The sequence below is a fragment of the Epinephelus fuscoguttatus genome, linkage group LG19 (assembly GCF_011397635.1).
Source record: "Epinephelus fuscoguttatus linkage group LG19, E.fuscoguttatus.final_Chr_v1".
NCBI classification, from domain to species: Eukaryota; Metazoa; Chordata; class Actinopteri; order Perciformes; family Serranidae; genus Epinephelus; species Epinephelus fuscoguttatus.
Window position 1 is genome coordinate 34,159,914 of NC_064770.1, and position 13,224 is coordinate 34,173,137.

The following is a 13,224-nucleotide window of genomic DNA, read 5'->3' on the forward strand; positions in this document are numbered from 1 at the left end:
GAATTAACTAGAGACGACGATAACCATTCAGGAAAGGAACGCAGCCTCCTATCACTCTGGTGGTGAATTGCACCGCGACGAAATGGAGTGACAGAGAAGTTCGAAGGGTTCATAACGGCGTCACGGCAACGTCGTAGGTACGCCGCGGGACCATAAATCAGTAAAAGCATCTATACTATTGTGTTGGGTGCTGCTATTTTTTCTTAGAGCTCAAAGAGAGAGGATATTGTTTTTTTACAAAGTCCATCCTTCACCACTTAAATCATTTTCATACAATGCCTAAATATGAATGTTGGAAAGGGTAAATCCGCCATAAAAGACCTCCACTGAAATGTCAGTCACACAGTGTGGGCAGTGCCGCGGTGTCTTCATTGGATTTTCTGTTAATGAGGTTTCAGTTTCTGCAGGCGGGGATCTTTTCTTCTGTCTGTGCCGTCATGGTGATGCTCACTGCTCGTTCAAACTGCACAGTTGATGCAAGGGGTTTTATTTTACCCCAGAAACGACAAACCCAACAGAGCAGCAGAAATGGAAAAGCTTCCAGAAGCTGTTTACTTTGAATTGCATAGTTATTGACACAGGCATTTATTTCTGGGAAAATAATGTAGATCACTGAGGAGCTAAATGCAGGTCCTAGATGCCATAATAACAAGTTACATAAAAAATAAGAAGGGTAATAAATAGTCTCAGATTCATGTTTTTACCCCCTGTAGTGAGCTGTAAAATGCAAATGCTCAGAAATGGTTTGGAGCAGTTAATAGGAGGCTCACAGGATTAGGAAGGGATTATGAGCAGTTATATAAAGAACCTGCACATCACACTTTAACCATGAAACTGAATCAGCTGCAGAACACAAAGGTTCAGTTCTTAGCTGAAACTACTCGGCAGCTCGTCCATGATCAGCACTTCCTCTGATCAATCTCTCAGCAGCACTGGAGGATCGAGGTCCTCTGCTGCATTAGCTGCTCCATCAGTGGAGCGGAGGCGTTACTGCTGCTGCCGCGGCTTCATTCATCCTGATTAGCTTTAATGAAGATTGAGTGCGTTGGCTCGAGACCTAATTCAGATGTTTTGAAGTCATTTTTATCCCTGCTGTTGGAGTGTGATTTCATACTCTTTTAATTCTCTAACCCTTGACTCCTTCCTTCCCGCTCAGACTTTGAGGAGCCGATCCCTGACGACCGTTACCATGGCATCTACTTTGCAATGCTATTGGCTGGCGTGGGTTTCCTGCTTCCCTACAACAGTTTCATCACTGATGTGGACTACCTGCACCACAAGTTTGAAGGTATAAATATGCATGAACTGCACCTACAGAGAATGCATGAATTTTACAGACTCCCCAGGGGCCAGATGCATAAAACTGTGTGTGGATTCATGACCAAAACTATATGCATACACATTCTTTCTGTCAGGTTTATAAAGCCGTGCCTACACCTGCCTCTGTTTTATGAATCTAGATTATTGTACCACTGGGTGCACATGCCCAAGCCTCATTTCCACTCCTACAGTTTGCCATAAATGGACAGAGGAACACCTTTAAACCTGCGTTTGCATATCGATACCTGTGCCCCTCCACCATTTCCTTTGTCCAAACCTTTTAATCACCTCTCCCCTGAGTTTGTGTTGACTAACTTGCCTGGCATTGTGACATAAAACAATGGGTACCTCGGTTAAAATAAAATACAGCCAATGAGCACCAAGAGGTGCACCAAAATGAATGAGGAGTAAAAACAACAATGCCAAGTGCTAAAGATAAGATAGATGCTGCTATCGAGGCTTTTCTAAATCGACGTGTCTTCTCAATATCACCTGATATTGAACTTTGTTTTATTTCAGTCCAGTCCACTCTTAAAACCTCAGCAAAACAGATACGGTGGCATGGCTGATCATCACAATGATGTGTGGTTCAGGCACATACTTGGGTCTCTCATGGACTCAAAGTTTTTGGACCAGAGAAGGAGCAAAGCAGTGGAAGGTTGACTGCATCCCCCCTTTCTGGTGCACATCAGCTGGGGACGGCCCTCTGTGGGTCAGAGTAAGAGTACCAGCACCCCAGAGGCTGTACCATTTTCTGAATTTCAGACGGAAGAAGGGGAGAAGCAGTTCAAGGTCTACCACTTCGCAGCCCCTTCCCTACCAGGACCATGAAAGTCAGTTTTTTCCCTCAAGGGTTTTAGACGAGGGAAGTGGTAAGGGAAAACTGCATCCCCCTCTCCCATTGAAATCAGTTAGAGTGGACGCCATGTCAGACTGAAAATAGAAATGCAGCGTAATGAGCTGACAGATCCGCCTGATATCAGGAAACCTCCATCACTCATTAGACCAGTCAATGAGAAATACACATAAGAAAGTGCAATTTCACTGTGTTGCATCTGCACAGTTCTCCAACAGTGCCAGAGCAGCTGTCATTATGCACGGCTATTGATATTTGTAGCATCTGTACCACTAACTCATCACATTTCTGCAAACCGTAACATGTCAATCGTTATTATTACTGAACATCAGAAGGATGTGCAGTGATTCATTCCTAGCGCTCATGTTCAAACAGACTTCCCAGCTGGTCACCTGCATTGTTAGACGTTGCCATTTGGTTGAATTAAAGTTGTGACGCTGGATGTGCAAAATTCATTATCAGGACAACGTCTAATGCCAACATCAATTTGACATAGAATACTGATGTTTTGCTGGTTTTATGTTGTGTTGTTAAGTAACCAAAATCCAAAGTCTTCCAAACATCTCATGCCAACGTCCTCTTGATGGAGACATTTAGTCATACAGTACGGAGAACAAAACCTAACATCTAGAAAAGATTATAAACACAATGTGAATCTCTAATGTAGTGAAATATCTTCAACCTGATTTTCATTCCAACTAAAATTGAACTCCTGGGGCGTTGGTAGCATAGTGGATAGTGCTGGCGTCCCATGTACAGAGGCATCACCTCACTGCAGCAGCTGCAGGTTCAAATCCGGCTCATGGCCCTTTGCTGCATGTTAGTCCCCACTCTCTTTCTGTCTCCCCATTTCACTCTCTGTCCTGCCAATAAAGGCAAAAAAAAGCCCATGAAAATAATCTTTAAAAAAAAAAAATTGAACTCCTGTCCGCCATCTTTCTGATGTCATACTGACGTCCAGTGCCAGTTAAGTTCACAAAGTGCTTCACAGGATCAAATTAAACACTTACAGGCAGAATGTCAATAAAGATAAAGATGGGCTCATCACTCATAAATAATTTAAAAATCAAGTTTCTAAATATGCCTTTGACTGACATTTTACAGAGAGCTGTACAGCCTGCAAAAATAATCTGTGAAATTGGCAAACAACCTGAAACAAGGTTACCGGTCTCTCAACTTGTATTTAATCTCCTTTTTATCATTTCACCAGCAGCTGTCTCAGCTAAAACTGTGTGTACTATGTCTGGTCTGAAGTCTGTGTGCAGTGCACATATTCTCCCTTTATAAATACCAGTTTATGTGCGGGTAAAGGTGTATACATGTTTTTTGTGTGTACACACTGTTTATGCATGTGTCCCCTGGAGAAAAGATAATCATATCAAAGTCCCAGGAGTCATGTGAGTGTTTTTGTGTGTTGCAGGGACGTCCATAGTGTTCGACATGAGTCTGACGTACATCCTGGTGGCTCTGCTGGCCGTCATCCTCAACAACGTGCTGGTGGAGAGACTCAGCATGCACACCAGAATCACTGTGGGTAAGTCACGCAGGAGCCTGCTCACAGACAGAGCTTTAAGTGTGAAAAATTTCTGATTATGGGAACTTTGCTGTTACTCATTTATTAATGACCCTCTGGGAAGCTCAAAGCTTATCAGAGCCGAGTACGCAGAGCAGAAATGGGGAAGACGGTATAAAGAGAAAGAGAAAAATACACTCTGTTGTAATTTTCCTGTGGATTTTATTCTTAAAATGTGTAAAAAAAAAAAAAAGTTCAAACTCACGAGGGTCTGTCTTTAAAGAGTGTGGGTATTTTACTGTTTTGTTTTTCTTTGCATCACTTCAAAATCTTGCATCATCTTCGGTTTGTTCAAAACATTTTTAAAGCAAAACCACTATGCTGTTAAAAGTAACCAGTCAGATACAAGCCTGCACATTCAGGAAGCAGGTTAAAGACTGAAGCCTGATACTATAGAGATGTAAATGTGGCCCCAAATCATAAATTGAAATGCTGGGTTTTAATGCTGTTACACGTCTTTGCAAATATTAAAGCTGTTCAGCCTACTCCATATGAAAAAATGTTCTTTAAAAATGTATGTCCCCCTTAGGAGAATTTTCAAATCATTACACACGCGGCACATGTAAGAGCGTGGTTTCACCACCGTACCCTCTGTAGCTTAAAATAGCTCTGCTTGCATCCTTGAGGAAATGTCTTTTGAAGTGTGTTGTCTGCCGAAGAGCTCGTCCCTAGAGTTAATAAACTCGGGATTGGACTTCAGATGGAAGCGATACGGCTCGAGCGTCTGCCCTGTCAAATGTGTGCTCAGTCATGCGATCGCAGCGTGACCTGCTTCAGTGGCTTCTCCTCACTTGTCCGTCTGTCTGACTGTCTCCTTCTCTGCAGGTTACATCTTAGCTCTCGGGCCGCTGGTCTTTGTCAGTGTGTTTGATGTGTGGCTGGGCAAGTTCACCACCAGGCAGGCTTATATCATCAACCTGGTGTCAGTTGGAGTGGTGGCCTTCGGATGTACAGGTACTAATAATAATCATCTTTGCTTCCTTCATTGGTTAAGAAGAAAGAAGGATTCAGTTCACCCCAAATCAAAAATACATCTCACCTGTAGTGCTATTTATTAATGGAGATTGTTTCAATGGGAGTTGCCGAGTGTTGGAGATATCAGCTGTACAGATGTCTGCCTTCTTTCCAATATAATGGAGCTAGATGGCTCTCAGCTGGTGCTCAAGCTGAGGTGGTGCTCAAAGCGCCAAAAATATATGTTTGAAAAACTCAACAGCAATGTCTCTTTCCAGAAATCATGACCTGGTTACTCAAGATAATCCACAGACCTTGTTGTGAGCAGTTTCATGTAGGAACTATTTTTTTTCTACACCTGCTGACTGTGTCACAGTGCAGAAGGAAGCGTGCATCTACTGCTAGCTCACCTAGCAGCACCCATGAAATTTTGAAGCTTTTCTGTGTCTTAAAAAAGGCGGTTACAAACAAGTGGCTAAATGAGGCTACAGAACATCATCACACCAAATAAAACATGGCTTTGCAGCCTCGTTGTGGTGGTGATGCTGAAGTCATACAACTGTGGTGTAGTTTGTTTATAGCCTAACGTTAGCTTTTCCCTCTTGTAGTTGCATTTACGCTTTATTCCTTGTGTTGCCGCTGCATCTTTTGCTGTAAGCAGAAAATAAATGACAGACACAATGAGTTTAACACACCTTGGACATGTCACTGAAACAGTGGCAGTATGCAGACTTTGGCTGCTATTTGAGTGCATCGTACTACAAGTACTAAATGTATGTACTAAAAAGTACTAAAAGTTATTTCATCCCAATGTTATAAGTATGATAAGAAACAAAGATCAGACCCTTATTTCATTCATACTGTAACTTTGTTTTGCTGCTCAGCTTACTTTGACAAGACAGAGGTTAGATTCATGCTTTATTGTTCCCATTTTATACATCTTTTTTACGACACTAAAATTAGCGCATATATGCAGATTTTTAAACATGTGAAAACCCGCTAAAAATAGGCACTAGATTCCTTTGCCATTGAGTGGTGCAGGAATGAGTCCCAAAACCTGGAAATGAGTTTGCATTTTAACCCTCCTGGTTCCCTCCTCCCGAAGTCAGTGTTTTTTTTTTACTGGGTTCTTGGTTTGATGCCTGAAATAAGGTCTGATGTTAACACAAGTTTAGGAGATTTTCACATTTTATTCTCTAGCATAAAATACGTCAGTACCAGGGGCCACTGCTCTGAGACAACAAGGGAGGCTGAACTTGCCCTAAAATTTCATAGAAGAAATGGTCAAATATGCACTACTGAATTTACATTAAAATAAGAATTTACATTGCATTAAACGTACGTTAGGATGCGTTTCACATCACGACTATGATGTTCAAACGTCAGCTGTTTATCACCGGTTTTCAAACGCGATCTCCCTGTCATACATTCTCGTGTTAGTGTGGTGGACGCGGAGCCTACAAGCATTCCTATGAGACAGCGCTGAACAGGTTTTTTTCATGCAGCAAAGCGAGACAGTCATTGGATAAATGCGACAAAATCGTCACTTCCAGGGAGGCTCAGCTTCCCTGGGACCTAATGGAGCGGTAGGCGGGAGAGGACGCTCGGTGTCTGCATGATGATAGGAGGAGTTGTCTAAAAGGCTGAACCCCTTTGTGACTGGCAGCGCTTTGGAAATACACACCGGCATCGGCGAGTGGAGTCTTCTGACAGAGAGCCGTGTGGAGTCCATAAGCGATATAGCTTATTTTCACCGTTTGTACAGTACACACACAACACACACTGAAAATAAAGACATAAACGTTGCTTTATTGAGTTTGTACCCTGTTTAGTGTCGTTCGTTTGTTCGTTGAATCACAAAGCTATAGTCGTGTTGTGTGTGTGCAGTTGGTATGACAGGGTCACAGACCATTTTCTGCAAAAGGAGTGGAGGGTCAGAATTCATATAATAAATGTGTGTTTCAGTTATATTTGAGAATGTTCAGAGAATGTTGCTATATAAGACTGTTTGTTACCTGGGCCAGTGTTAATGTGCTGCTCCTTTCAGGGAAACTTATTTTGAGAGAAAATCAGTTCTGGTGGTGTAGACACAGTTCAGGTGTTTAAACCCATCTGAAAATCTTTGAGGTGTGTTTTGCTGTGGTTCTATGGCATGCGTGTGGTTGAAAAACTGCTTCAATTAAATGTTCCTTTTTTAAGTTACTGCCTCACTACAATTATGACAGATTGTATGATGTAAACTTAAAGTGAGTTTGAAAGACCAGCAGCCACCACTGGTCAGTACATACATGTGAATCTTATGTGTCTTAAAAAAGGCAACTGCTAACAAGAGGCTAAGTTAGACTACAGAGCATCATCAAGCAGAACACAACTTTAAAGCTGTCCTGTGAGGGCATCTGTAAGTCATGCAGCCATGGTGGAGTTTGTTTATAGCCTAACTTGAGCTTTTTATTTCTGGCGATTGCATTTACGCTTCAAAGATCATAAAAGTGGTGTTCATTTATGAAGATTATCCTGCTGAACAAAATATGTATGTATAATAAACTCTTGTTTGCCACAGAGCCGGTTTTCTGCAATGATCCAAAATCCAGTGGAAAAATCCCAAATACAGAGCAATGCAAAACTGTGGTGCTCAATCATAGCTGTCAAATGATCAAGCAACAGTCTTCAGCTGCTGCTAATGACTTTCATACACTGAGCCAGTTTCCTCGTAGTCGCTGTGAGTGTGAACACAGAGCCTTCAGCCTTTCAGCCAACAGTAGTAACAGTTTAATTAGCGGAGGTCCCGAGGTCAGAGAGGCTTCTCCCAAGTGACGCTCGAAGGTCCAGGAAGTTGTGCCTTTAAATAAATTGTGTTGTTACAGAGTGTTACAGACTGTTTGCACTGATAAACACTTCCTCTTCCCTCCCCAGTGCAGCAGTCCAGTTTCTATGGTTACATGGGGATGCTGCCCAAGAGGTACACGCAGGGGGTGATGACTGGAGAGAGTAAGTGCGCACACACATTCAAAGAATTGTGCACACATATCCTGTTCCCTGCTATCATCTCCTTCACCTGCTTCCTGTTCTCTTGGTACTTCCTCTCAGGTACAGCGGGTGTGATCATCTCCCTGTCGCGCATCTTCACCAAGCTGCTGATCCCAGACGAGAGGAGGAACACGCTCATCTTCTTCCTCATCTCCATCAGCATGGAGATGCTCTGCTTCCTGCTTCATCTGCTGGTCCGCCGCTCCCAATTTGTCCACTACTACACCAACCACGCCCAGGGCAAAGGTCAAGGCAAAGGTCACGACCCGCGCGACAACGGGACCGGATACAGAGTTCACCATGATGTCACGGCAGAGGAAGTAAGATTTGTAAGTTTGTAGAGAGTTTATTGGCTATACCGTGTGCATGTGCATGTTGATGTTGTGCATGCATACAGTCATGATAGTCGCATGGCTCTGTGGATGGCGATTTTGGTCTGTTTGCTGTCAGCTAAGTCAAATATCGCAACAGCTATTAGATTGGTTGCTATGAATTTGTGTAGCCACGTTCATGTTCCCCAGAGGATGAATCCTACTGACTTTCATGATCCTGACTTTTCCTCTGGTGCCACCATGATGCTCTCATTGGTGATTTTTAGTGAAATCTCTCAGCTTTGGCTGAGAATCTCTGATTAAAGCTTCTACATGTTTCATTCCTTTAATCCTTCATAAATGTTGCAACGACAAACTGTTCCTAAACCAAGACAGGGAGGAAATGTCAGCCCTCTAAACTGTGGTCTCATGCAACCCCCATTTCCTTGTTGATTTCTGCGAGGAGTGAGTGTATCTTGCACGCAGGGATCGAGGGCTGTGTAGGTTTTAAAAATGCAGTATCATTTATTTAAGCTGCGTGCTGGTTTTTGGCTGCCAGTCAGAAAGGGAAATGTTGAGAGAGAAAGAGAAAGGGATTTTGGGAGGGGTTATTAGGGATGAGAGTGGTGCGGGGTGATGCAGGAAAAAAAAAGATGAAGACAGATGGAGTTTTAGAGAGAAAGGGAGAAGTCGAGGCCTCCTGTGGATAGAGCGAAAATGAGTCACGACACAGGAAAAAAGGCTGGGAGAAAACCAACACGTCCTCATACCTAAATGACAGAACAGGTCGTTTTCCAGTGACATATATGTAGGGCTGCCCCCTGATAGTTGACCACATGCCATTAGTCAGCAAGATTTCATTGGTCACTTAGTCGCAGTGCGCCTTGTCAAAATAAATCCAAACCTATATGACTGGACCATGTGTGAATTTAATTTGAAAGGGCAGACACAGGAAGTGTCCACGCTCAGCAGTCAGACAGGAGTCAGGTTAATTTCCAGGGCTGGTACCTGCGGTTATTCCACAGGCTAGTTAATAACATGTCGGGCAGGAAATCCAAAGTGTGGGATCATTTTGAGAAGGTGAAGGACGAACCCAAGGTGATATGTAAACTCATCTTCATTGGTCGACTACAAACATGACGTATCATCTGAAACATGGAAGTAGCTACATGCCCATTAGCCCACAGCGTCATTAACAGGCGGCTCGCTCAGTGTGTGACGTGCACTTGGAGATAAAATATAGGCCTATATTAATGAAGGTTCATTAGTACGGTTTTGTATTTCTCTGTAATGTAGCACAGTGTTAACAATGTTACTGATACTATTCTTTCTCACACCTTCAACTCAAACCACCAAAATATATCATTTAATCATTACATTAATATCGTAAACATGTGGGTGACTAGTCGACTAATGGCCCTAAATGACGACTATTGGTCGACTAGTAATATTCTTAGTTGGAGGCAGCCCAACATATATGACTGTTTGACAGTATTCAAGCTGCTAACTAATGGTGGTAATACTAATAGTGGTTAATGTTGTCAAACAGTTGCAGTTGCAGTGTAAAAATTTTGTAAAATTTTCAAACTGGTTTAATATTAAGTACAGGACATGTATACCAAATTAACCACGAGGTGTCGCAGTTGACTCAGCAGTTGCTCCCTCTGATGACAGCACTAGCAGCCAGCCTCGTCAAGCCAAACTCAAGGCGTTCAGGTGCAAACTGAGTAAGTCGACCTGTGACCGACTTACTCACTCCCTTGCAAAATGGATTGCAGACCAGTTTCGGTGATAGAGGACAGGGGGACAACTGTGTCCAAAATCCAGCAGCTTTATTACGACACATCTGCCAAAATTCATTTGAATTGAAATTATCTAAATATTTTCACAGCAGAAATTATGTATGCAATTAATTTAGATGAATTAATCACAGAGCATGTAACTAATTTAATTGACAGCCCTAATTTAGGTATATAGTTAAACATTGTGGTCCGACCAATCTGACGTTTCTGCTGTGCTTATTTTATGTACTTTATTGCTTTGCTAGCATCTTTAATAAATCAAATCTACCAGCACAGAAGCTAAACAATGAACTGCTGCAAACAGGGCCTCAGCACAATGAATTTTAGCCACCTGAAATAATCAGTATCAGTTTAAAGGGCCAGTGTGTAATATTTGGCATGGTTTATTGTCAATCTGAATCTGAATCTGAATATTCTACCCATTAATATGTTTATATGAGTGTATAACTGCTATAAAATAAAATTCGTTTGGTATTCGTAGCCTTATAATTATGCTTTTTATATATATATATATCTATATATATATATATATAGATATATATATATATATATATATAGATATATATAGAGGTCAAGAGAGAGGTCGCCATCTTGCGCCGCCATGTATGTAAGGCAGCCCTAGCGGACAATCCAGCCAGCCAGAGAATGCGTTTCGCGTGTATAAATAAACCAACAAAGACAGCGGAAGGAAGGAAGAAGGAGGAGGAAACAGCAGAGAGTGTTAGTAGTTCGTCGATAGAGAGTAGTGGAAGTTTTTTTAGTTATAAAGTTTGCGAATGGACCACACTTAACACGCAACAGGAGAGAATGAACCCAAACCGTCATCTGTGAGGAAAAGAAGAAGCAACTTCACTCCTTGTGATGCACTCTCTGCGGCGCTTTTCCTCCTGATGACATATCTCCCCAGCGATGGTAGCAGTAGCACCGAATCCCATTCTGTGCAGCAAAATGGGAGCGGAGGATTCAGCCTCTCTTCTCGCCCGCTCAGCATCCAAGTTCCTTATCTGTATGCTCTGGCTCAAACAGGTATGGCTCTGGGTCTGTGTCCGCTACAAGAAACTCTTCAAAATCGTGTTCAAAGTCGTCCATTGCAGCTACTATAGTCCGGAGATATTGCTAGGCTAAATAAACAGCTGAGCTCTGTTTACAGGCTACGCTGTCAGTCAGTGTGCGGGCTGGAGATTGGTGGAGCAGAGAGGGGAGGGGGTACCCGCTAGGTATTGTAAACGAGTATGTGTGTATGAAGTGTGTGTGTTACGCCAGAAGAGTCAGAGTTTGGGACGGAGTCTTTTACCCCCTGGAGTGTTACCGGAGTTTCTGGAGTGCTCAAATAAACAGGCCTTTTTCCCAAACGCTGCTCTGGTCTCCTGCTCATGAGGGATTCATTACAATATCGTAACATGGTTTAGATTTCTAAATAAATATTCACCTCGTCACTAGATAGACCTACTCCTGAAAAATTCGTGTCTGCGCAAGGCTTTTTGTCCCTACGAGGCCGCCGTCATTTACCCGACGGGAGGGGTGAGCGAGTGAGCCCTGCAATCTAGAATTTGACCACTGATGTCACTGTTTTCAACCCATTTTACACACTGGCCCTTTAAGTGTATGGTATATTTGGAGTATTTGCATCGCTTTATCTTACAAGTCCTGGAGGCAGTGGTAGACCAGAGACTCCTGTGTTCTGCGAAGTAAAATCACTGTTTTTGTCAATGGAGTCTGGTGGCTTTGAGATAACAGCTTTAGTTCCTTGTCAGAAGGGGCCGTCTGACAGCAAGGTAATGTGGTAATATATTCTAAATATAGTGAACTTGAACTAATATTGATCCTTTTAGGCAGGCCTTGTTTAAGGTGGCTGAAAACTAACCCAGGCAGAGTTTGCTGAGCACTCTTTCATTTCATGTACATGACGCAGTGGGTTTCTACTAGGATGCTACAGTCTATACTAGGGCTTCCTCCTTTGCTCCCGTCATAATTACTACGGTCACTAGAGGGTCATCACCTAACAATAAACGTAAATATGGGCCACAATAAGCTGCTTGTACAGAAAAACTGTAAGGCCGTTTTTTGGGGGAGGGTGGTGTGGAGAAAACTGCTGAAGCACGGAGGAGAGACAGAGGGGGGAAAACATGTGAAAAACAAAAAGAGAGGGCAGAGAGCAGGAGACCAGTCATGACAGCGAGACAAAGACGTGACAGACAAGGAGGTAAATCCACTCTGTATTCACGCTCGCAGCACCACTTTGTAGCCTGAAGACATGGAGCTAATATTCCTCGTCACACAGCAAGTGTGTGTTCAGAGCCTTCAAAGGAAGACACATCACCTCGGGCTGTCATCTTTTCATGTGTGCGTGTTTGTGTTTGTACGCCATTACACTCAAGACAAGTGTGTGAGGGACGCCCCCCCTGCGTTTGACAGTAATGTGTGTGTGTGCTGGTGTAGTGTGTGTGTGTCATGCTCTGCGTCTGGGGGCTGATTCAGGCAGCTCTTTGTTCTGGTTGCCGGGGGAAACGGAGCGTTCTATATGAAGGGATAATCAAGAAGAGTGGTGCCTTCTGGCCCGCAAGTCCCTCTAATCAACTAATGGATCGGTGTGTGTGTGCCTGTGTCTGTGTGTGTGTGTGTGTGTGTGTGTATACGTGCGTGCAAAAGCAGAAGGATGCGCCTGTGTGTTCCAATGAAGTATGAAGGATGACATTTATGTTTGTAGACTTGATTATGTGCGAACATGTACTTGCTACAGAGTGAGGACCATAAAAACGTTTTTTCAGAGTGAGGACATTTTTGGAAAGTGAGGACATTTTTGGAAAGTGAGGACATTTCGGCGGGTCCTTGCTTCTTCAAGGGATAAGACCAGGTTTTAAGGCCCAGGTTTAGATAGGCTTAGGATGGGGTAAGGGTAAGGTTAGGCATTCACTTGTGATGGTTAAGGTTGGGGTAAAGGTCGAGGGAATGCATTATGTCGATGAGGGTCCTCACAAAGATGTAAGCACAAGATTGTGTGTGTGTGTGTGTGTGTGTGTGTGTGTGTGTGTGTGTGTGGCTCGGGGGCTTATTTGCAGTCCAGTCTGCAGCCTCTCCAACATCATTACATCAACCAGCAGCCACTCACAGTGATCGTCTTTAATAGCCACTGCCATGAAGCGCTGATGTCATGCAGCCGGGAAGCCATTCTTAATGAAAAAAGCTGAGCAGCTAAAGTTCAACATCACTGCAAGAGAATATGTTTATTTACTGTGTGATGGCTACCTCTAGTGTTTTCTTAATGAACTGTTAACGTCCTTCAGAAGGCCTTGAAATTGGTCTCAGGAAATGAGAAACAAAATGATGACGTTTCTGATAGGTCATATGTTTTTTATGATTTGAAACATTCAGATTTAAAAG

The 13,224-nt window shown here is 43.0% G+C and overlaps 1 protein-coding gene across 2 annotated transcripts in view; it reads left to right on the top strand.

The window, feature by feature from the left end:
• The window catches only part of slc29a4a (solute carrier family 29 member 4a), a 30,956-nt gene that overhangs the window by 10,205 nt on the left and 7,527 nt on the right, over window positions 1-13,224 (top strand). Inside the window, exons 3-7 of one of the 2 annotated variants that reach the window (XM_049560984.1) lie at window positions 1,157-1,288; window positions 3,597-3,710; window positions 4,575-4,703; window positions 7,617-7,691; window positions 7,791-8,059. In XM_049560984.1, coding sequence (XP_049416941.1) covers window positions 1,157-1,288; window positions 3,597-3,710; window positions 4,575-4,703; window positions 7,617-7,691; window positions 7,791-8,059 — 719 coding nt within the window. The remainder of the gene's footprint in view (window positions 1-1,156; window positions 1,289-3,596; window positions 3,711-4,574; window positions 4,704-7,616; window positions 7,692-7,790; window positions 8,060-13,224) is intronic. The other variant, XM_049560985.1, reaches the window with a different exon arrangement.